This window comes from Theropithecus gelada, chromosome 10 (assembly GCF_003255815.1).
Source record: "Theropithecus gelada isolate Dixy chromosome 10, Tgel_1.0, whole genome shotgun sequence".
Classification (NCBI taxonomy): domain Eukaryota; kingdom Metazoa; phylum Chordata; class Mammalia; order Primates; family Cercopithecidae; genus Theropithecus; species Theropithecus gelada.
Window position 1 is genome coordinate 87,736,886 of NC_037678.1, and position 22,504 is coordinate 87,759,389.

The 22,504-nt window shown below is 40.2% G+C and overlaps 1 protein-coding gene across 3 annotated transcripts in view; it reads right to left on the bottom strand.

Moving 5' to 3' along the window:
* KIF16B (kinesin family member 16B) overlaps positions 1-22,504 on the bottom strand; it is a 307,106-nt gene that overhangs the window by 54,746 nt on the left and 229,856 nt on the right. For all 3 annotated transcript variants that reach the window (XM_025400350.1, XM_025400349.1, XM_025400348.1), the window contains one exon: positions 9,555-9,644. In XM_025400350.1, coding sequence (XP_025256135.1) covers positions 9,555-9,644 — 90 coding nt within the window. The remainder of the gene's footprint in view (positions 1-9,554; positions 9,645-22,504) is intronic.

The window sequence follows — 22,504 nt, forward strand, 5'->3', positions numbered from 1 at the left end:
GAGAATAATATCCAGAATCTATAAGGAACTCAAAGAAATCAGCAAAAAACAAACAAACAAAAAATAAACAAAAAACAAAAAACCCAAATAATCCAATCAAAAAGTGGGCTAAGGACATGAATCGGCAATTCTCAAAAGAAGATATACAAATGGCCAACAAATATATGAAAAAAATGCTCAACATCACTAATTATCAGTTAAATGCAAATCAAACCCACAATGTGATACCACCTTACTCCTGCAAGGATGGCCATAATTTAAAAAATCAAAAAAATAAAAGATGTTGGCGTGGATGTGGTGAAAAGGGAACAGTTTTACACTTGCTGATGGGAATGTAAACTAGTACAACCACTGTGGAAAACAATATGGAGATTCCTTAAAGAACTAAAAGTAGATCTATCATTTGATCCAGCAAGCCTACTACTGGGTATCGACCCAGAGGAAAAGAAGTCATTACATGAAAAAGACACTTGCACACACATGTTTATAGCAGAACCATTCACAATTGCAGAAATATGGAATTAGCCCAAATGCCCATCAATCAAATGGATAATGTTATATATATGTGTGTATGCATATGTGTATATGTACACACACACACATATGTATGTATATATATACATGTATATATACACATGCGCACACACACACATACATCATGGAATACTACTCAGCCATAAAATGGCATTTGCAGCAACCTGGATGGAATTGGAAACGATTATCCTAAGTGAAGTAACTCAGGAATGAAAAACCAAACATCATATGTTCTCACTCCTAAGTGGGAGCTAAACTCTGAGGAAACATGATACAATGGACTTTGGGGACTCAGGGGAAAGGGTGGGAGAGGGGTGAGGGATAATAGACTACACACTGGGTACAGTGTACACTGCTCGAGTGATGGGTGCACCAAAATCTCAGAAATCACCACTAACCACTAATGAACTTATCCATGTAACCAAACACACCTGTTCCCCAAACATCTACTGAAATTAAAAAAAAAAAAAAATCAACTAATGCACCCAAGAGAGATGTAAAAGACGATAGGCAATGTCTTAATCAGTGGTCCAGAGAGCATCCTATGGAGGATTTTCTCCCAATTACACACTCCTGAGCCCCAAGTCAGATTTACTGAATAAGAAATTCCTAGTTTGGGGCCTGAGTCTGCATATTTTGGAAAAGCTTCCCAGGTAATTTGGATGCTCATTGTGCCTCCACTCATCCTTGAAAGCAGTGATTTAAATGCTATTTATTTACCAGTTGAAGAGAATGGTGTGATACAAACCACACAGTGAAATACCTGGGCCTCTGATAATGTACAAGGTCAGGAAGCTGGCAGTATTCTATTTTTGTCTGCATAGCTGTTTGCTATTTAGAAATTCAAGGAGGCTGAGGGCTTGGTGCAACTGAATTTATCTAAGGCTTACTGGGTGCTCCCTGTGGCTACAGTTGGTAGCATTGTAATTTGGGTGGTGAGCAGATTTGCAATTTTTATATTAAACTTGAAATGCTAGTAATAAAACTGCTATAATACATTTCAATAATGGATGGCTAATAGTTGTCCAAGACAAATAAAAGGCCAATAGCCAAATTATTTTCATTTCTTTCTTCGGTGCTGCTCAGAAAATCAAGAAGGTGAGAAATGTTTCATCAGCACCAACTGAAAAGTCCATCTACAAATTAAATAACCTCTTGCCTAGTCGTTTTCTTCCCTCCCACTGGTAATTACTGGGCACCCAGAGAATGCCAGATGTGAGAGAACAATTGCTCTAACACAGCAATTTTCCATTTTTATGGAAGGCTCTCAAAATATTTTTCTCTCAGCTTTGTGGGGAGAAGGGAGCTCCCTAGGGATGTGGCTGATTGAGGCTGATTGTGCTTGAAACTTGGGGACTCTAATGACTCACTGTGATAACTTAGTTATGATGAAGACAAGCAACATGAACTGTTCCATGTAGCTTCCACGCTCATGAGGCACAGGCATCCCTTACCACTTGCTTTGATTGTACATTTTAATATATGAAATGTCTCATTTTCAAAATTCATTCTCTTGCCTCTAAGCACAGCAGCACAAACTGGCTTCAGAATCATTCAGCCAAGAATATCATAAAAAGACCCTCAATGAGTGATTCCAGTGCTTCATCTGTTTCACTGTGAGATTTTTGTCCTTGAAAAATAAGGTGCCTGACTTAGTCCATTTGGGTTGCTATAACAAAATACCTTTGACTGGGTAATTTATGAAGAACAGAAATTTACTGCTCACAGTTCTGGAGGCTGTGAAGTCCAAGATCAAGGTGTAAGCAGATTCAGTATCTGCTGAGGTCTTGTTCTCCACAGATGGCGCCTTCTGTGTCCTCACATGGCAGGAGGTGGGGGCAAGCTCCCTCAGGCACTAATCCCATTTATGAGGGTCTCATGACCTAGTCACCTCCCAAAGGCCCCATCTCTTAATACGAACAAATTGTAGGTTAAATTTTAACACAATTTAGGAGGAACACAAACCTTCAGTCCATAGCAGGGCTCATGAGGCTCTAGCATTTGAAAAGAAGGACTCCTTGTGAAATGTATGGAAATAAAGTCTTCTAAAATAGAAATCAGACAGGAGTTGGCATCTCTGAATCTCCTGGAAGCAGTAGCTCTCCTGATGACCTGTGATGTTCCAGCCTCATGTCATACAACTTTATTAAAATACCAGACCAGTCATCCAAAAAGCTAGGAAGATACTAGCTCTTCACTACTCATGTTAATGGATGAAAAAGAGATGTGGTTTTAAAAGTTTTTTTCTCTTCAGCTTGATGAGCAATGTTTCTGTCTTGTTGAACTCTCGGATTGTGACCTGGATCTATAGGTAAGCTTCATGAATACCAGACAGAAACAGTAACTCTATCTCCTCCTCATAGAAACAAAAAGAGAACACTTCATGGGGGCTTTGTTTCTGAGAATGTAACTTGATTGATATTTAAAAGCCTCACACTGATTTTAATCGAGTCAAAAATACATAGTTTTCATATAGAAAAAGAGCACTACAGAAATTATTTGCATGACAAAATTTCAAAGATCTGCTCTCTGGCAGATGCTGCATAATACTTCAGAGTTGCTTTCAGTAATACATTGTATCTGAGGCTCTCACAATCTTCTACAAACTAGCTGTGGCATTATCATTTTACAGCCATGAATTGGAAAACATAGGTTTAATTTGATTAAGATTCCATACAAGGTCAATGAAGGAGAGCAGAAAATGAATGCCAGAAGGAGCTATTATCTTGCATAATACATGTCAATAGATGAGGAGATTTTATTCTTAAAATAAAATTCTTAAAATAAAATCTATTCTTAAAATAGATTTTAAACCCATTTAAAATCTAGAAGAAACTGCTAAGATTAAAGAAAATGAATAAATAAAAATAAAACAACAATTTAAAAAACCCTGAATAACGCAGCACCTCCAGTGAAGAACTCAGCCTACTCATACGGTGAATCTGAAAACAGAATGGCAATAACATTTGCATATGATTGAAGATCACGTGCAGCAAATCTGTTCTTCTTCAGTATTACAAAGTACAAAAAATTTATGTTTTCTATTCATAAAATTTGTCATCACACAATTAAAAAAAGGACTAAATTTTTCTTTGGTTTTTGCTTTTCCTCTGCTCTCAACCCCAACTTCCCAGAATTTTATGGAACCCAGTGTCTTCTTGTCTTCTCAAATCATAAGTTCTATTTGTAATAACCTTAGGTTGCTTCTATTTTATTCAGAGACTTATCTTATATCTAATAATCAACCACTCCTTATCACTTTAATTGGCTCACCACCCAAATGTATATAAAGTATCCCTGAGGGGTCTTCAGTTGACCAGCACATCACTCTCCTTAAGGAGACATTATAGTAAATAATTAACCAAATGAATGTGAGTGAACAGGGAGATTAGAAGGCTTAGCTGCAATGATGGTTAAGGAATTCTTAAACTTTCTTGCTAGGGTGATGGCTTTCAGGGCTCTCAGTCTACCTAACTTAGTGCATTCTTTACAGATCTTGGTTTTTCACAAAGTCTTTAAGAACATTTAAGCAATTATCAAATTTCTTCACAGAAAAAGTCTTACACATGAACCAGAAGACATACAGGTATGTTCAAGAATGTTCACAGAGTAGTAGTCACAACAGCAATAATTGGGAAACTACCCAAATGTCCACCAACAGGATTCTGGAAACCTGATAAGATGACATGCCAAGTTTGTTACGAGGCAACGCTGCTCATGCTCATGGTAAAAATGACACCCCCGACTCCCTGCCTCAATAAGTTGCATCTGGACAGGGGGAATACAGCTATCTGGTGGGAAGCCATAGCTTTAGGCTTCTCTGAGTGAGGTGACTCATAACTCAGCAGGCTTCTGGGACTCTGGAAATTCTGTCCATGGGGTTGTTACTAGAGACACTGGTTCCCTTCTGGCACGGGATTCTAGGCCAGAGTGGTTCTCACACACGCCCACGTGGGGCTGAACTCTGTGTACATTAGCTATCACCTGGAGAAGTGAGGCAAGGAACAGCTCTCAGACAGCTGAGTGGACTGTTCCAGAGACTGCTTGGGGGGCTTCTCCAAGCCCCTGCGCCCTGCTGGCAAGCAGTGGTTCTTTTCATGTATCCTTCCCAGGGAACCTGATGCTGAGCATGGGCTATGGGAGTTGTGAATCTGAATGCATAGCTGGACCCAGGAGGACTTCCTGGTGAGTGTTGCAAATCGTTTCTACTGAGGGTTAGATTAAGAAGAACTTTCACATTCCATGGATATATTGTTGAACAATGTCAATCTTCTATAATGAACATGTAATTTATTATTGGGGAAAAAGATTACCGAAAGAAAACAAATATCCATCAAGAGACCTGTCACATCAAACTGCTTTAAAGTTATATCCCCCAGGAGGATGAAACTCCATGGCTAAACTCCAGATGAAATGTGAATGGGCAGGATATCATTTTAGACAAAGTTCCAAAAGACTATAGGCTATAACTAAAACAAAAGTGTTAAAGTAACAGAAGAGTCTATCCTGGCAAGCATATAACAATTTCTGTGTATTTTGAATTCCAGTGTGCTTTTCAATATTTCTTGGCTTGATTAAAATTTTGGAGCCTTGTATGGCTAGGTAAATTTAATGTGTGTCATTTAAAAATATACTATCATCAAACATTTTGTTACCCTTGCAATTAAGAGAGCCAGAATAGTCTTCTACTTCCACAGAAATAATGAGCCCAATCTGGTGAAGGAGTGAAGTAAATAAAATATGTTCCCACTTGGCTATAAAATAGTCACCCATGAGAGGAAATTTTCAGGATCCTTTTGTATCAACCCTTTGGCTTTCCTGAAAGAATTAGGTCTTTAGCAAATCAAGTGATTTCTAGGATGTTGTCAGGCCAAATAGTCCACTTAGAGGTAGCAGATTAGCATTATTTACAGAGATGGTAATAACATAAGCACTAATGAGAGCAATAATAATCGACAAATACCTAATAAACATTGATCTCAAGTCCCAACAAATACTCAGCAAGTAAGACTACGTGAAGCTGAGCTGCATAAGAGAAAAAAGAACTTTACAGGAAAAAAGACAGCTGATATTCAACTTAATTTCAAGCTTTATCTTAAAAATGTTAAATGGACAATGCTGTTGTGAGTGAAGTAAGATTTAGATCCAGAATGACAGGCTACTGTGTTTTTAGAAACAATTCTTTTTTCCCATTTTTATATTATTGTTGGTTTAGAAACAGAAAGTAGAGTGCAATGGCCTGGGACGGGCTTCTGCTCATCAACTGTTTGACACAAGGCAAGTTATTTACATCTCCCGCTCTTCAGTATCTGCCTCTGTAAAACGAGGAGGGTAACAGCCCCCGCACTTCTCAGTGATGCCCGAGAACCACATGAGATGCACAGCACGGCACTTGGCCCACGGTCAGCACCCTGTAAGTGTCGGAGTTGTGGCTATGGACACAAACAACGGCATGGCACACCTCGGGGTCTGTACCTTTCAACATGTGCTGTTTGTTTTAGGAGCTTACTGCAAGGTTTCAAATCACCACTCCCATAGTCTGTTTTCCTTCAAACACATGCACACATGTTTGTAGGTTCTCTTTTACATATAACATTTTTTTGTCCTTATGAGAGAGTAATTATAAGCCACAAAATTAAACATGACATGGAAAATCAATTTCCATTCTTGGCTATCACTGAGATCCTGAGCCTGTCTTCAGGAGAAGGGGCTTCTGTGAGCAGAAGTCGCCTATGAATAGAAATGGTCTGAAGACTGAAACTTAGCTAGAAATTGAAGCAGAAAAAAAAGGACTTTACTTAATTAGTGTAAAAGAAATAAAAAAAATTTTCTTAATTATTCCTGATCCAAACAATAACTTGTGTTTCTAAGAGAAGGTTCATAATATGTTTCTCCCTTAAACTTTAGGCTTATATCCTTCATATCTCTCTCGATAGTTCCAATTGGGTGTTTAAAAGTATCCTCAAATTAATGTCTAAAACGACTTCTGGATTTGAGCTCTCTAGCACCCCAACAATCCATCCCATTAAAATCACCTTTTAAGAGTGTAAATAAAACCACTTTGTTACAGGGTTTCCTGTATACTGTCCAGTGGCTTCCCATGCACGATGAATACACTTCAAGGCTCCACATGATAGAGTCCCTTCATACCTCTTTGCCCACATTCCTCTACCATCCTCACCACTTCTCCAGGCCTTTTTGTTCTTGGAACAAACCAAACTTGGTTCTACTGCAGGGCCTTGGCTCTTGCTCTTCCCCTGAGTTACAATGTACCCACCTCCAAATTTTCACGGCTGGCTCTTTCTCAACATTCAGATCTCAGCACAAATCCCACACTTTCAGAAAGGTGTGCCTGGCCTGACCCACCTAAAGCAGTCCACTGCCCAGCTCTCATGCCACACTATCACAAGGCCTGGTTTAATTCACTTTACACAAACTGAAATTGCCTTATTTGTTTACTGTTTGTTCTGTCTACTTCATGAGAAGAGGGAATGCAGCTGTCTTGTTCACACTGTGTTCACCATGCAGAGTTGCTCAATACAGTTGAGTGAATTAATGAATGACACCAACTGTATTTTCTTCAGTTGAAGGTTAATTTTTTAAAACATATGTGTAATACACCCTTTTTCCTCTTGAAAATACTCTTACCTATGTGATAATCTATGTTCATTCATTTTGCCTGGTACCAGGTAATTTCTTTGACTCACTGGTTCATGTCATTCTTAACCTTGGGTACGTTTTCTTCTATTATATCTTTAAAGATTGTTTCTGTTATATTCATTCTGGAGTTTTCTTTAAAAACACAGATTAGAGTTGTATACTGGTGCTCTGAAAACTCTTTTAAATATCTCTCAGCTAATATATCAACCAGAATGCCACCTTGTCAGAAAGCCCAACCCTGAAACAACCTTGTACGAACGTGCCCAACCCCTTCTGCACCACCATTCTTTATTGCTATTTTTCATACAAGGCACGTAACTCACTTTAAATGGTAACTGCAACACTGCATGCTTACTCTTAAAGTGCTAGTTACTATTTTCTCCTTGTTTACTGTCTGCCCCATATTTAAGATATACAGAAGAAGAAATTTTTGTTCTTGTCTACCACAGTATTACTGGAATCTAGAAAAATGTGCCTACACAGAATGGGTTAAACTAATTAAAGAATCAATATAAAATAAATACATCCTGGAATGAATGTGTGTGTGTATATATAAAGTCTGAGTGCTTTTATTTCATGGAAATTGCTTTTTCTATGTATTGCTTTGGGAATTCAGTGACTTTAATCAAATACGCAAAATCTGACCACTATTAAAATACTGATGTAGGCACTTAAAACCAAGTGGTTAATGAGCTGCAAAGCTCACTTTAAAAACAAGCTGCTCTATACATTTCATATGTACAGAATACTTCTTTTAACTGTCAATATTGATTTGAGACATGAAAGTTAAACTGCAGATACAAACTTAATAATTTGATTTTGAAGTTATTACAGTTACTTCTGGAATGAAGCCTCTTGGGAACAAATTCCCACTTGAAGTTTCCTAAATTTTTAATAAAAGGCTAGAGTGTGACAGCTTAGTAACAGAATTTCAGAGATAGCTTAAGATATGGTTTGGATGTGTATCCCCACCAAATCTTATGTTGAAATATGATCCCCAATGTTGGAGGTGGGGCCTAGTAGGAGGTGTTGGATCTTGAGGGCAGATTCCTCACAAATGGCTTGGTGGTATCCCATAGTAATGAGTACCTTGAGATCTGATTGTGAAAAAGGGTCTAGGACCTCCTCCTTTCTCTCTTGCTCCCTGTCTCCCCATGTGACACACTGGCTCCCCTTCATCTTCCGCCATGATTGGAAGCTTCCGGAGGCCCTCACCAGAAGTGGATGCCAGCACTATGCTTCATGTAGAGCCTGTAGAACTGTAAGCCAAATAAACCTCTTTTCTTCATAAATTACCCAGTCTCCAGTAATCCTTTATAGCAATGCAAACAAACGAACACAGCTTAATTCTACCTGAGCTGAAGATTCTTCTATACATCAGGGAACCATTTTATTTACAAAAAGTTATTTTTCTTTGTATTTTATATCAGATTTTAAAAAGGGTGGAAGCCATGAGAATGTGAAGGAAACATTATTTAATGTGAACCAAATTAGTGAACCAAATTTCTAACTAAATTATTTTTTAGAATGTCATAAAAAAAACATAAAAACAGTGCTAAAAACCAGTATTTGGTGAAAGCAGGCTAATTAGATGATTGTTGATTGATTTGCAGTCAGTCAAATCAATCCCAGAAATTCCAGAAAATTCCCAGAAAGCAGGACCTAGATAATGCTTCCTTTAGTTGAAGTAAAATTATCACTATCATCACTTGGAAAACACACATTCATTCTAGGAACACTTTGCTTAACATTACTTGAGAAACCAGTGTTTGTTCAAAAAGGAAAAGACGATTAATGTATTAATACCCTCTGGGTATTTGATCTGATGCATGAAATGCTTTCTGGCCTCTAGATAATTCTGCATTTTCTACCTACCTTTCCCTCTATGTTCAATGGCAAAATAACTGTTATGACTTGACTTCTCATTAAGTAGAAGACTAAGCATGAATGTAGTCTTTCTTTTTTAAAGAAAAAAGTGTAAATCTATGTGAAGAAGTTATTTTAATTTTAATAGGTCTCATAATTGAGAAGTTATAAATTGATTAAAATATTTATTTAAAATTAACCATAAAATTTATGAGAAGGATGGAGTTCACTTACTGTCACTGTACTATCACTTTCAAAATCTTGTGTTTAGAAAATGTTTAAATTGTGTAGAACAGAAATGGAACAAAGAATAAAAATTTAAAAGTTATCTTTGATAAATGGATAATTGAAATAAGACTTGGTGACACTAATAAGCTAGTATCTGAAAGAGAGAGAGAGAGAGACAGAGAGAGAGATAACATTGCTAATGCAATCAGCTCATTTACTTTATAAAATGAATGCTCTTAATTGGAGATAATAATTTCATGACTTACCTCTGCATACTTTAACTTCAATGTTTTATGCATTTCTCGAAAACGACTGTAACGCCTGAATACAGTCCATGTCTCATCTAGGACAGTAATCTATTAACCAGGAAAACCAAAATGAATAAGCATTAAGAAGCAAAAGTCACCAAAATTTTTCAAAACAATTTAAAAATAAAATTAACAAAAAGTGATTAGCATGTAAAATTTCTCCAGAACTGAAAACATGAATCTAGCTGCATAAATACAACTTAGAAATAATAAATGTACTTTACTTAACTGTGCAGCTTTGGCTCTCAGATCTTGTTACAGTCAGTTTGCCTATGGAAAGTGAGGGGCAGATGGTCATCTCTTAATTGGCTATAAAAAGTGCCCCTTTTTATAGAAACATTTCTAAAGAAGAGGAGGTGGAAGAGGAAAAAATCTCACTGCATCTCAGTCATTGTTAGTATAATAACACAACAGTATATTTTGCCTTTTTTCAGAGGGAGAATAATCAACCCAGCCTTTAACAGGCTGACTGGAGTAGAAACTCTGTTGCACATCAGCTCAAATAGGAAAGGTCACAGTGACAAGAAGAGGCAGGTAGACCACATCAGCCTTTACAATCACACCTAAAGCACAGGCCAATGAAACTCCAATTCCTTTCTCCACTTCCCACCTTTCTTCTGAGCTCCAGACCCACGTACCCAACTTAGACACATCGTTCTTTCCACGTCACCCAGGAACTTCCAATTCAATTTGTCCAAAACCATACTCAACATAATCCCTCCAGTCCCAGCTCCGGTGTCCTCCATTTCAAAGCATTCTACCACCACCTACCAAGCGATGCCAGCCAGAGATGCTGAAGTCATCCCTGATCTCCCTTCTCTTCCTATCCCTGCATTCAAGCAGGTGCTAAGTCTTGCTCCGTTTGTCTTCTAAACATTTCTTAGAACTTTATCCTTCCATCCTTTGCCATCAGCACCATTTGATTCTAGGCCATTGGGTCTCCTGTGGACTCTGCAAGAGTGTCTCCCAACTGTCCACCCCATATCTGCCCTCTCCAATCCCTTTTCTGCATGACTGAAAAGAGATCTTTTAGAACTCAAATCTAATCATTTGATTTGGGAGGTGACCCTCCTTAAGGGGAGCTTCACGCTGCTCACAGAAAAAGACCTATATTTTTAACCTGCCTACAGCAGCCAGTGTGCAGGCCTCTCCCACTAGGTGTCCTCACTCCTGCTGCATCCCTGAATGCACATATTCTCTGCCACCTCAGGGCCTTTGCATGGTCCACACGCCTTTACGGGAACTTAACTTGCACATAAGGGAAATGCTCTTCTCAAGTACAATAATTCAGCCTGATTCTCCCGCATGTAAATCATAGGGCCATCAATAGGAAAGTAGAAACAAGAAAGAGAGAAGACACAGGTGGGCAGCTTTGTAAAGAGGAGTGAGTCTGAGTCCCAGCCATTATCTGACTCGCTCACTTCCCAAAGCGGCAAATGAGATGATCTAGGGTGTATGAGGATGTACATGTTGAAATTTTTCGTCATCCTGATTCTGTACTCATTTTTTACAATAACTTTTCAATTGTGGCAGGTTTCATATGAGTTTCCTTGAAAAAGACATTTCCACAAGAAAACAAAAGTGAATGTATTTACAGAAAATAATTACAAACAACAGTGCAGGTGTTCTGCAGCTGCAGTAAGCGTTTAAAGTTGGTAAGCACATCGCATGAGCTTGGGAAACCCTGCTCCTGGCTGCGAGGCCAGTTGGCCTTCCTCTCTGGCTTGCTCCTCAGCAGACCCCACTGAGGCACTGAGGGCAAGGCCAGCACAATCAGTGAGGATGTGGGGCTTCCTCCAGGCCACAGTCCCAAAATCCACAGTCTTGACTGGACACAAACCAGGTGGCAAAGACCAACTGGAGCATGAGTGGGCCCTGCTGCCTTCCAACATGGCATGCTGCTGCCTGCTTGCCTGGAAAAGCCCAGAAGTTAATGGAACTACTCCATGACCTGTGAGGAGCAAGATGCAGGATGTTTCACAGGTGAGACTATACTATACTGGGACTCGGGATTCCTCAGAAAGTCACTTCCAGAAGCTTAGGTTTCTCGCATTCCTCAGACTCTGATGTTCCCGGATCTCCCTCCTTCTCCTGAAATGCTTCCACTGCACTTCTTAGACTCACGGGCAATCATCAGCAAAATCTCCCAGAACCTCAGGCTCTGCTGGAACATCCCCTTCATCTTTGCTCTAACTGAAACCCTGCTCTCCCGTGAGGAAGCACTTCCCTGGCAATGCTCTCCAGCTGGGACCGTCTTCTCCCCAACACTTTTCATCCTACCATGCTGGGATGGGGGTTGATATTCTTGTTCTTCACTCCAACTTCCAAATAACTGCTCCTGTATCCTTTCTGAAACCTCTACTCTGTGAGCATAGTGCCTTCAGACCCTGCCGCTCTACCCTCCTCCTTGCAGGCAGCCATTCACCCTGGTTGCTTCCCCAATTCCTTGAAGGTTTAGAGTTGCTCACTGTCATCTGCTTCGGTCCTACTGATCTCCTGCATGATTCTTGGTAATTTCATTAATCACACAGATGATCCCTCCAACACCCTGACCTCTAATGTCCTTTTACCTCTGCCCTGGTTTCTTCCTCACTCAACTTGAAAACCATGAGAAATCCTCATAAGCACAAAACCTCAAATCTGTCCCACTCTTGAAATTCTCTGGACAAAAATAAATCACAACTCTTGTTAAAACCAACTGTCTGCTCACTCCCTGCCTGCACCTGCCCAGCAGAATGGGGCTGAGGAATAACACACCACCAAACAGACTGATCTCATTTTAAAGTCACAATTGCCACTGTCAAGTCCGCCTCTGATGACACCCACCAGTCACGCCACGTTTTCCAATTCTGTGCACTCTTCCATTCTCTTACAAAATAATTACTCCTCTTTGTCCTCAAGTCTTCACCACCTCTCTCCATCCTCTCAGCTGACAGCCTTAAGTCCTTAAAACAAAATTCCAGGGAATAATGGGAAGTAATTGATGACATCAAGAATAGGCTTTTTCAGGAATTTTGTCTTAATGGAAAGGACAGAAATGGAGTGGTAGATGGAAGGGAAAGGGAAGTCAAGATGGGAGTTTAAGATGTGAGAAATAATGGTGCGTTTAAATGCTCATGGAGTAGTGTGATAGAAAGGAGGCTGTGTTGGTGCAGGAGGGAGGAGAGAAAATTGTTAATTGCGGTGTCTTTCAGAAATCTACTCACCATTCCACCCAAACTACTCTTATCAAGGTTAGCAATGACTTCTGTATTGCTAAGTCATTGCTAAGCGCTAAGGAGAGCACTGGTCAATGCTGGTTTTGATTGTACTTGGTCTATGGGAAGGATCTGACACAGCTGTCTGATAGCGTTCTCCTCCTTCAAACATCTTTTTCATTTATTTCAGCTTCCAGGTTGCTACACTCTTATCTTAGTTTTCTCTTCATCTGGGATTTCTCATCTCCCTGACCTCTAAACATCAGAGTCCTCTAGGGCTCAATCCTTGAATATGTTTTATTTTGTCCCTGCACTCACTGCTTTGGTGACCTCATCCCATCTCGCAGCATAAATTTACATGTGGATGACTCCCTGGATGCCCGTACCTCTCTCCTGAACCCAGACTCGTATATCCTACCGCCTACTTGACAAGCTGGCCTACTCGGATGTCTGATATGCATCTCACACTTATCATGGCTGCACTTAACAAAATTAATCTCATCCAAACCTGCTCCCCCTTCCCATCTCAGTAAATGACAATATTCTTCTCCCTGTTCCATGCAAAAACTCTGGCATCATCCTTGATGTCTGTCTTTCTCATTCACACCTCACATCCAGTCAGTCAGTGAATCCCTTCTTGCCAAACTTCCAAAATAGAATGAGAAAATGACCATTTCTCACTATCTCCACTGTTCATATGTTGGTCCAAACACCATCATCTCTTGCCTGGATTATTTTTAACAGCCTCCTAGTTGGTCTCCTTGCTTACAGTCTTGCCTCCTTCCTTCATTTTTTTTCTCAACACAGGAGCCTAAGTTATCTTGTTAAAAATTAAGTATGATGGGGCCATTTCTTTGCACATATGGAGCATCCTCATAACGTGTCCCATCTGACTCAGGGTACGAGTTTGAGTTCTTCCAGTATCTACAAGGATTTCTACAATCTGTCTCCTCCCTGGCTCTTCCCCAACCACTCTCTTCCTTGCTCATCTAGGGTGTACCCAACATGCTACACAGCAAGTACGGCCTTAGAGACTTTGCTTATGTTTTCCTCTTTCTGGAATGTTCGTTTCCCATGTTTTCACATGACTAGCTCCCTCATTTCCTTCAAGTCTTTGCTCAAAAGTCACTTCCTTAGTGATGTCCTTCGTAGATATCTTATCTAAGACTGCATCCTCTTTTTCCCATTCAATACTGCTTACTCTTCTTCCCTAATTTATTTTTCTGCTTAGCACTTCTGATTACTTAACATGGTCTGGATTTACTAATATATCTTGTTTCTTGTCTCTCTTCCCAACTAGAATGTAAGCGCTAAGGAGAGCTAAGATTTTTACCTGTTCGTCACTGCACCTTAGAGGAGAACCTGACACATCACCGGCATTCTGAAGAGTTGGAAGGGGGAGCCCCAGATGGACTTGTCTTAAATATACTCTGCCTCTTAGTGACAATGAATCAGCAATGCCTTTTTAAAATCTCTCTGTGCAGGCCTCAAACAAAATCAGGATAAAGGAACTGGACACTCAGCTTGTGGGGATTTAGCCTACGGTGTTTTCCTCTTTGTTGCTTTCACAGCTAATTAATGTTGCACCATTTTTTGAAATCTCCGAATAGTGAAATGGTACTTTAAACCTGCCTCACAATTTTGGGTATCATTCTTCTTTCCCACAGTGGCCCCAGAATAGTATCCTTATAAGTGATACCAGCTTCTCTAATGAACTGCATACACCAAATGGGGAGAACGTGATGATATAGCTAAGTGATTTCCTAGGCAATAGATACAAAAGGCATTCGGGCACAAGATGACAAGACAGCGAGAAGATAAAATCCCCATCTAAGAAGGTTCCCCCAAGACACCCCCTTCTGCCTTAATAACACCTTCCACCCCTGAGTGCTTATCACAGAAGGCGGGATGCTACCATTGTGTGTGTGTGGAGCTGGGAGGAGAAAGAAAGATGGCTCAATGTGAAAAGAACTTAGCTGCCCAAAGCTACATTTTCTATGTACAGTTAAATCCACACTTAACATCGTCAATAGGTTCCTGGAAACTAACTTTAGGCAAAACAGCATATAGCCAAACCACGTTTTCTCATCAATGCTGTTAAAAAAATGATGTTGAATGAAATGACATCATTCGAGGACCTGCTATAGTTGGTTTGCTTAAAGTTGCAGTTTCCAAGAACCTAACAATGATGCTATAAACTTACTGTATTCCTCTGAATTGGGCTTAATGAGGTCAGTAAAAGTATCAGAGGAGTCTTTTTGTGACTCTTCTGGTGACTCCAGGAATCCTACCATTAATGAGAGAGAGGCGACTCTCTGGAACCGTTAACCCTGTGTATATAATAAGGTCTCAAATATGATGAACAATAAAAATCATTACTGGCATATTCTGGGTAGTGATTTTTGTCTCTTACCTTACTTGATATTTTAATAAACTCACATACAGAACCTCAATGACTTCTGCCCTCGATATTTCAGTTTAATGTCTAAACCAGTGGTGAGCAGCATCAGCTGCACTGGGGCACTTGTTAGAAATGTGTGCTCTGAGGTCTCACCCACAGTTCCTGCATCAGAAACTCTGGATTGGGGTCTAGTAGTCTGTTCTGACCATCCCTCCCAGCGACTGTGATGCAGGTTAAGGTCCGAGCAGCCTGGCTGTAAACCACTGGTCATGTTGTCACTTCAAAATCAGATGTCCCACTACCCTCCCAGGCCAAAGCCCTTAGTGCAGTATTTAGGAACTTTCCTAGGCAATCCCAGCTCCCAGTGAACTAAAAATCTCACAACCCAGACAACGTGTGAATAAAGAAATATGGCATATTCATAGGTCTTCTGAAGGGTCTTCTGAATGGCCTCCTCAACCACACACCCCTTTCTGCACCTGGAGAGCTCCTGCTCAGTCCCCCGGGTAGTGTCCAAACCATGATTTTTCCTTGGGCAGCAGCCCCATTCCCACTCCTTTCTGCCTGGAAGAATCACTTATTCCATCTCCTCCATGATCCCTTAGCATTTAGTTCACACCATGATTAGAACACACAGCACAGGATATTAATTGCATAATGTTGCACTAATTGATTTATGTAACTAATATTAATTATATATCTCTCTACTTAGGAGATTTTAAGCCTTCTAAGGGAATAAGCCATTTGTCTTTGGTAGTAACTGGGGTGGGGTGGGTGGACTCTCATTGCAGAGATACACATTTACTGAGCTCCTGCCATGTGCCTGGTACCATGTTAGATGCTGGTACTTTTCTGAGAGACATACTTGACATTATTTTACTTTTCAAATTAGGTAAGAGTTCAGGCTTGACCTCAACTGGCAAAATAGAACGCATGGCCTACTGGAGTCTTGGTTGCTGTTATTATTTTCTGGTGGTTTCATTAAGGTTCACATGAATCAAAGATTACTGAATTAGTGACAACAGTATGACTTAAAAAAAAACTGCAGAGAATATGGTATATTCTCGATATATTTGTAACACAAGTTCATAGTATGGCATGAGACATTTAAAAATTCTTCATTCTTGAGATTTTCACCTGAATTCAGGCTAAATATGGGGATTAGCAAGGCTCAAGCTTCCCCCTTTATATATAACACATTTGAATATCCCCTTATCTATCAACATGCAAACAAGATGAAGATGATGCATATCACCAGCAATCATATCAGAAATGGTAGACAAGGCAACTGCATGTATGATCGCTGCACAGAAAAACGGTTAAACCCTTTCCCCGGAATGGAAAGACCCCACGCCTGGAGCTGAGGATCTGCTCATGGGAAGCTTGAGAAAAAATAGACAGAAAGGCAAAAGTAAAGACAAAATTAAAGCCCTCTTCTGTCCCAAATTAAAATTGGGCATGAAATAGGGTGCTGATGCAGAAGGGAGGAACAGAAGATCAGTACACCAAGTCAGTCAGACCAAAACACTTCATTATTTTATTTAACGTTGAGAATGCAAGGTATCATTACTGCATATATTTGAGGAGCAAATTCATTGCTTCTCTCCCTCTGAGTGGTCTCACTGATACAAATCCTTCTTTCCTGGGCCATAAAATGATCAAGCACAACTTAAACACCATAAACACGTCCTCAAGATGGACTGCATTTCCTTATCAACAAGTTGTGCTTCCCACAAATTTATGTCATACACTTATTTTGCTGGTTTAAGGATTGCCAGTGTTAAGATCTGTCATCAGGAGATACTTGGTTATGTATATCTAGCGGTGTAAAGAGGAGAATCAACAGTTTTTCATTCAAGGAATCATACTCCAACTGGCTGCCTTTAACCAGTTACTTGTAGAGTCCTCTTCAGTAATATTTTTTAAAACAACATATGGGGGAGCTACCTCAAGCATATTTTTAAAAAATCCTTGTAATTAGTAACTGTTTAGAAGAAACAGTCTAATAGCAACCTAATATATACTAAAACAAGTTTTGTCTGACTTTTGCAAAATAAAATTTAAGCAGTGACATAACTATGAACATGTTTGAGCAAATAGGAAATATATTCCTAATGAACATGCCTGTATGATGGTAACAAGCATTAATGCATAAGGTTTAATTAAAATCTCCTTACATACTATAGAAAATGAAAACTAATATATACCCTCCCAGTTGGCAGGCCTCACGGTGGAAGACATGAGATGCTCCATGGGGTATGGAAAGAAACTATTGGTACTTCTCTTTTTTTTAATCTTATTCTTTCTACATCTCTACTTCTGAAAGTGTGTTCTAATAAATACTATGTACAGTTAGTAAATGTTATACTATCTAAACAGATAAAAATCAATATAGTGGGCGTGCCCGCTCAATAACTTTTCCAGTGATAGCTATGTGTGATTTGAAAAGTTCAGGCTCTGTGACTTTAAGCTGTGGCTGGTAAAAGATGCATGCAGGAAGGCCTCAATGTTTCCAAGAGAGCAGGGTCTAATTAACCAAGTCTACTGAAAGTCTTCTGCAGCAACATAACTATGAGTGTGTCTGAGAAAACATGAAATATATCCCAAATGTATGAATCTATACCGTAACAAGCATTAGTGTATTAGATTTAATTAAAATCTCTCAGACAACTGTTGCAAATTGTACTAAGCCAGAAGTAGTAAAAGAAGCCAACACCCCATTAATCATGCCAATCTCCCGGAGAGATCACAGGCTGCCATCTGATTGCTCCTCAATGTGATCTGCTCCTGCCATCCCCAAATCGAGGACAGACAGCGCCAGTGCTTTCTGATTTCTGTGGGCATGCACACCCCGTAGGTGCTGACTCTGCCTGGCTGTCTTCACTGTGACCTCTTCCTGGAGCTTACGTCCTTTCTCTCTGATCAATTACAGAGGCTGGACTCCAGGTTAGTCCTCTTGGCCCTGGGAGACCAGCACCTCAAAATTCCTGACTCCCTAGGCCTTCTGGTGGGGCCCATCGGAACAGTCCCCCAAACTGAGAGCCTGTGGTGTCAGCCTGCTCTCCTGGGTGCTGCCCTGCACTGCTGAAGACAGTCCCCTAGGACGGTAGAATGAATTTACACTACAGGTATGCCATTTTAGCTCAGCAGTCACTCCTACTAGGAAATCCTTCCAAATTCCATTCTCTGCCATGAGTATTTCAAAATGTCCTAGATTTTTCCATCCTCACAATGATCTCGGTTTACTGAGATGATTAGAGTCAGCTAAGATCAACTCCCTGAGTATCCTTTTAGCACATTTCAAAATGATGCTGTTGCTACATTCATTTTCTTTCCTTCAAAACTTCTTCATCCTCACTTAATTTTCCTGATTCACTTCTACCTGAGAGGAGAGCCCCTCTTCAAGGTTAGCCTCCTTCTGTACTGTTTCCTAGTACCAACTCATCACTTGTCCTTTTCTACCCTCGGGCCTCCATCTTTGTTGTTCCCGTTGCCCGGAACACCTCCTCTCTCGTCTGCACTCACTGAAATCCACCCATCGGTTTCAAGCAAGCAAAAATGTATATCTGCCTTGATGTCTTCTGATTATGCCTCTATGAGCCCACTGGCTCCGTGCTGCTCAATTTTTCTCATGTGTTTCTCTTCCCACACTTAGTTGTCTCCCGAATGGATGAACTGCTTATTCATATTTTCTGTTCCTCCGTATCCTGATCCTTCTAGTATGGTCTTCAAAAAAATTATATTACAGGTATCAAATACTTGTTATGCAATAAAAGAAATAATGGAGACAGTGGCACTCACAGCCTCTTTTCAATATACACTTTTCTATAACTTTTTCATCCTGAAGTGTGGGCAGCAGTGTGACCTGCATTATAGTCCTTTTCTGACTTACCTATAACTGTTTAAAGGTTTTAGAAAGTAGGCATTAGGGGACATAAAAGGGCAAATTGTAAAGCAAAGAAAGAGAAAATCTCATTTACCAAATTCCCTTTAGAGAGAACACTGATTTAGAAAACATACTGTGATAAACAATTTTGGGGTAGGTAGGTATGAGGCTCCTAAAAGACACATTAAGAAACAACAGATAGTCTCTAAATTGCCTTTAGGAGGATGGGTCCTGTTAACTTACACGGTTTGGGGATAAAGGCCGAGCAAGTAGGCTGGGGCTGAACTCCTAGGCTTAGTAAGGTGGCAGCACTTGGAGCTCCCAGGAATATCTAGGCAGGAGGAATGGAAAGGCTGGTGCTCTTGGGAGAACACAATAGTCTAATGGGGTATTTTAAGTTATTTGCTCCGAGATATATCTGCAATGTATCCCCTCCTCTGGCTCCATGAGGGACACTTTGGGAACGTTCACAGGCTTCTCCTTCTGGGGAGCCCAAAGGAGGGCAGAGCTCTGCAGCCATGTGGGAACGAAGAAAGAGAGACTCGGTCAGCAGCCATCCAGGGACACAAGGCAAGGGAACAGCTGCCATCTGGACCATGTCCACAACTGTGTAACAGTTCCTAATCCAAGCAGGCTTCCCCCTCCAGTGCAATGGACCCTGTGAACCTGAAGCTTGACCAACTGCAGAAATTCTGTCTCAAAGGTACTTGAGGGAAGAAGCTGGGCCTCTGCAGGTAGGGCCTGGTTCTAAAGACAGCACACTGCACAAGGAAAGGGCAGTCCAATGCCAGTCCTCGATCTGCCCGTCTGTGGGTAACACAAATGGGAGGTGTATGGAGCTTGGAGAGTGCACATTCCTGAAAGCAGGAGAGCCGCTCAAATAGGAGATTCCACAGCCATCCGATTCAGGAAAATCTGAGACATACTTTTACGCAGGTGCATCACTGACAAGTACAGAAAGTGCCTCAGAGCCTCAGGCTTGTGAACCTGGTCTAAACCTGGTGTGCTAGGAAGCAACGAGCCTGGTGATTGACTCCCAAATCACACTCACACTCGAGGCAGCTATGAAGTGCCGCTAAGTCCAACAGGGCTTTCAGGCTGGCCCAAATCCTGCCTTCTGCAATAACCAGAAATAATGACTTCCCCATGTTTTAACTTCAGCATCTTCAAAATAGGCTGTAATACCACTTATTTTAGTATACTTACCTCACAGGGTAGTTTGAAGGTAAATTTGATAAAATGTGTGAAGGCCCTGAGATTCCGGGAGACGGATGCCTTTAAATCTAAGGTTGTCGCTGACAAAGTGCTTCCCCCTCTGCCAACACCTCTGTGAAGCAGGTGAGGAATACCGGGAATCATTCTACTTTAACACGGTGGGAAATGGCGAGAATGGCAGTCTAAGCAATTTTCCTTTAAATTACCCAGATATTCAGAGGCAAACCAAGGAATGTAAACCCTCCACCAGTCATCATGGGATAATAAAATAACGAAAAGCTCTGAATTAACTCTGACTTGGATCCTGACTTTAGCCCAGTAACTTATTAGTTGTGTGATTTTGGATAAATTACTCAATGCTTTCAGGTCCCGATTTCTTCATCTGCAAAATGCACTCATGATACCTAACCTGCAGATGAACTAAAAAAAATGTGAAGAGACTAGGCACAGCGCTTAGACACTCAATAGATGGTGACCCCTGGCACTGTGATCCTGTTTCTAAAAAGGCGTTATATTATTCATTATTGAAAGGCAAGTGTATCCGTGGGTAGCAACTGCAAAAAGGAAAGTTAAAATGATTTTGTGATTTTAAAACAAATTTTATTCTAGGAAGAGATGCAAAACTCCAAAAATTCTGAAGCCAAGGAAGGAGGAATACTAATACAGTCTTATGACAGAAAAATAGAAATTTGGGTGAAATGGAATTTGAAGGCATGACCATAAAGTAATAACTGCTTTTCTTTGGTGCTTGTAACTCAATCTCATTTCTTCTTAGTCACTTCTTACATAGGAAGTACTTACTTTGTGAAGATAAATATGGCTGTCCAAGGAAGGGCAATATAAAAGATCAGTTGGTTTGTGTGAAAACTGGGGAAGAAAAAAAAAATTTTTTTTTTTCACTTTTCAATAGAAGACTGAAAGTTTGCAAAGAGAGGTGAGGGGTGATAAATTTTAAAAAATCCCAGGATAAAATGTGATTCTTCAAGTCTTAGTGTAGTTACTTTCACTTGCTATTTTATGTTTTAAAATAGTACAGAATCTGAAGATTTAAATCTAGATGGACATGGCACAAGCAACACTCCATTTGTCTCGGCTGTGCTAATACACGTGCAGGGAGATAATGCATCACTTACTAATAAGCACAGATTCCGACAGCAACACTCCACACTTTCTGAACATCTATATTCTATCAAGTAGGGAGTATTTCCAAAAGATGTATCTGTACATAGTTTATCTAATAGACTGGAATGGCTCTTATTTCTGTTCTGCCAAATAAAGAGAAATTTCTTGGACTGCAAATGTGATTGCTTCAACTCCCAAACTGCAATTTTTCTGGGCATTTCTTCTTCATGCTTCCTGGCAGGCCAATCTACCATCAAATTCTTCAGGTTTACCAAAGCCTTAACGACAGCCCCAATTTACAAAGTACCCATGACTTGGTCAGAATTCAAAGCAAAAAGTGAAAACATATACAAAACTAACAGTAGATTTTGAAAACAGGTAATGATTTGAAAATGACCATTATCTCTAGGGCAATACTAAAATATAGCCTCAACTTATAAATGTGTAGAAAGTAGTGATATTTGGAAGGTACATTAAAATGAGTAAGTAAAGGAACAAGTGTGGCTCAGTGCACTTAGACCTGACATGAACATTAGGAATCTTGATCTACTAACTAGCTGTGTGGCCTTGGGCAAGTCATTAATAATTTCCTAATTTGTGAAATACGAATACTACCCCCATTTTGGTACATTCTCCAAATTTGTGGAAATGTCTAGCAAAATGCCTTGGGTAAAGAAGGTTCTTGATAGATGTTAGCTTCTTTCCTTAAAGAGCTGCAATTGCCTACAGAGATCAGTCAGGAATGAAACCCAGTGTGGTCCGGCGCGTGGATGTTAAGCGAGAGCACAGCGTGAGTCTACCATACTATCTGAGAACATCCAGTTGTGCTATAGAGGATGGATGCAGCTAATTAGTGTTAAATACAGCCAGCAGGTAAGCTAGAAGCTTACGAGGTATAGACAAATCTCACAGGATGTCAGAACAGATCTAGGACATGTAAGCAAGCAGCCTGTGAGGTACAACAAAATTCCTAAAGTGTGCAAGACGTGTTAAATACAGGCCACAGGTTGATAAACTGTAAGACCATGCCAAAGATAGAATAATTTAAAAAAACCACATAGGATGGAACAGACGAGAATGTTACTTA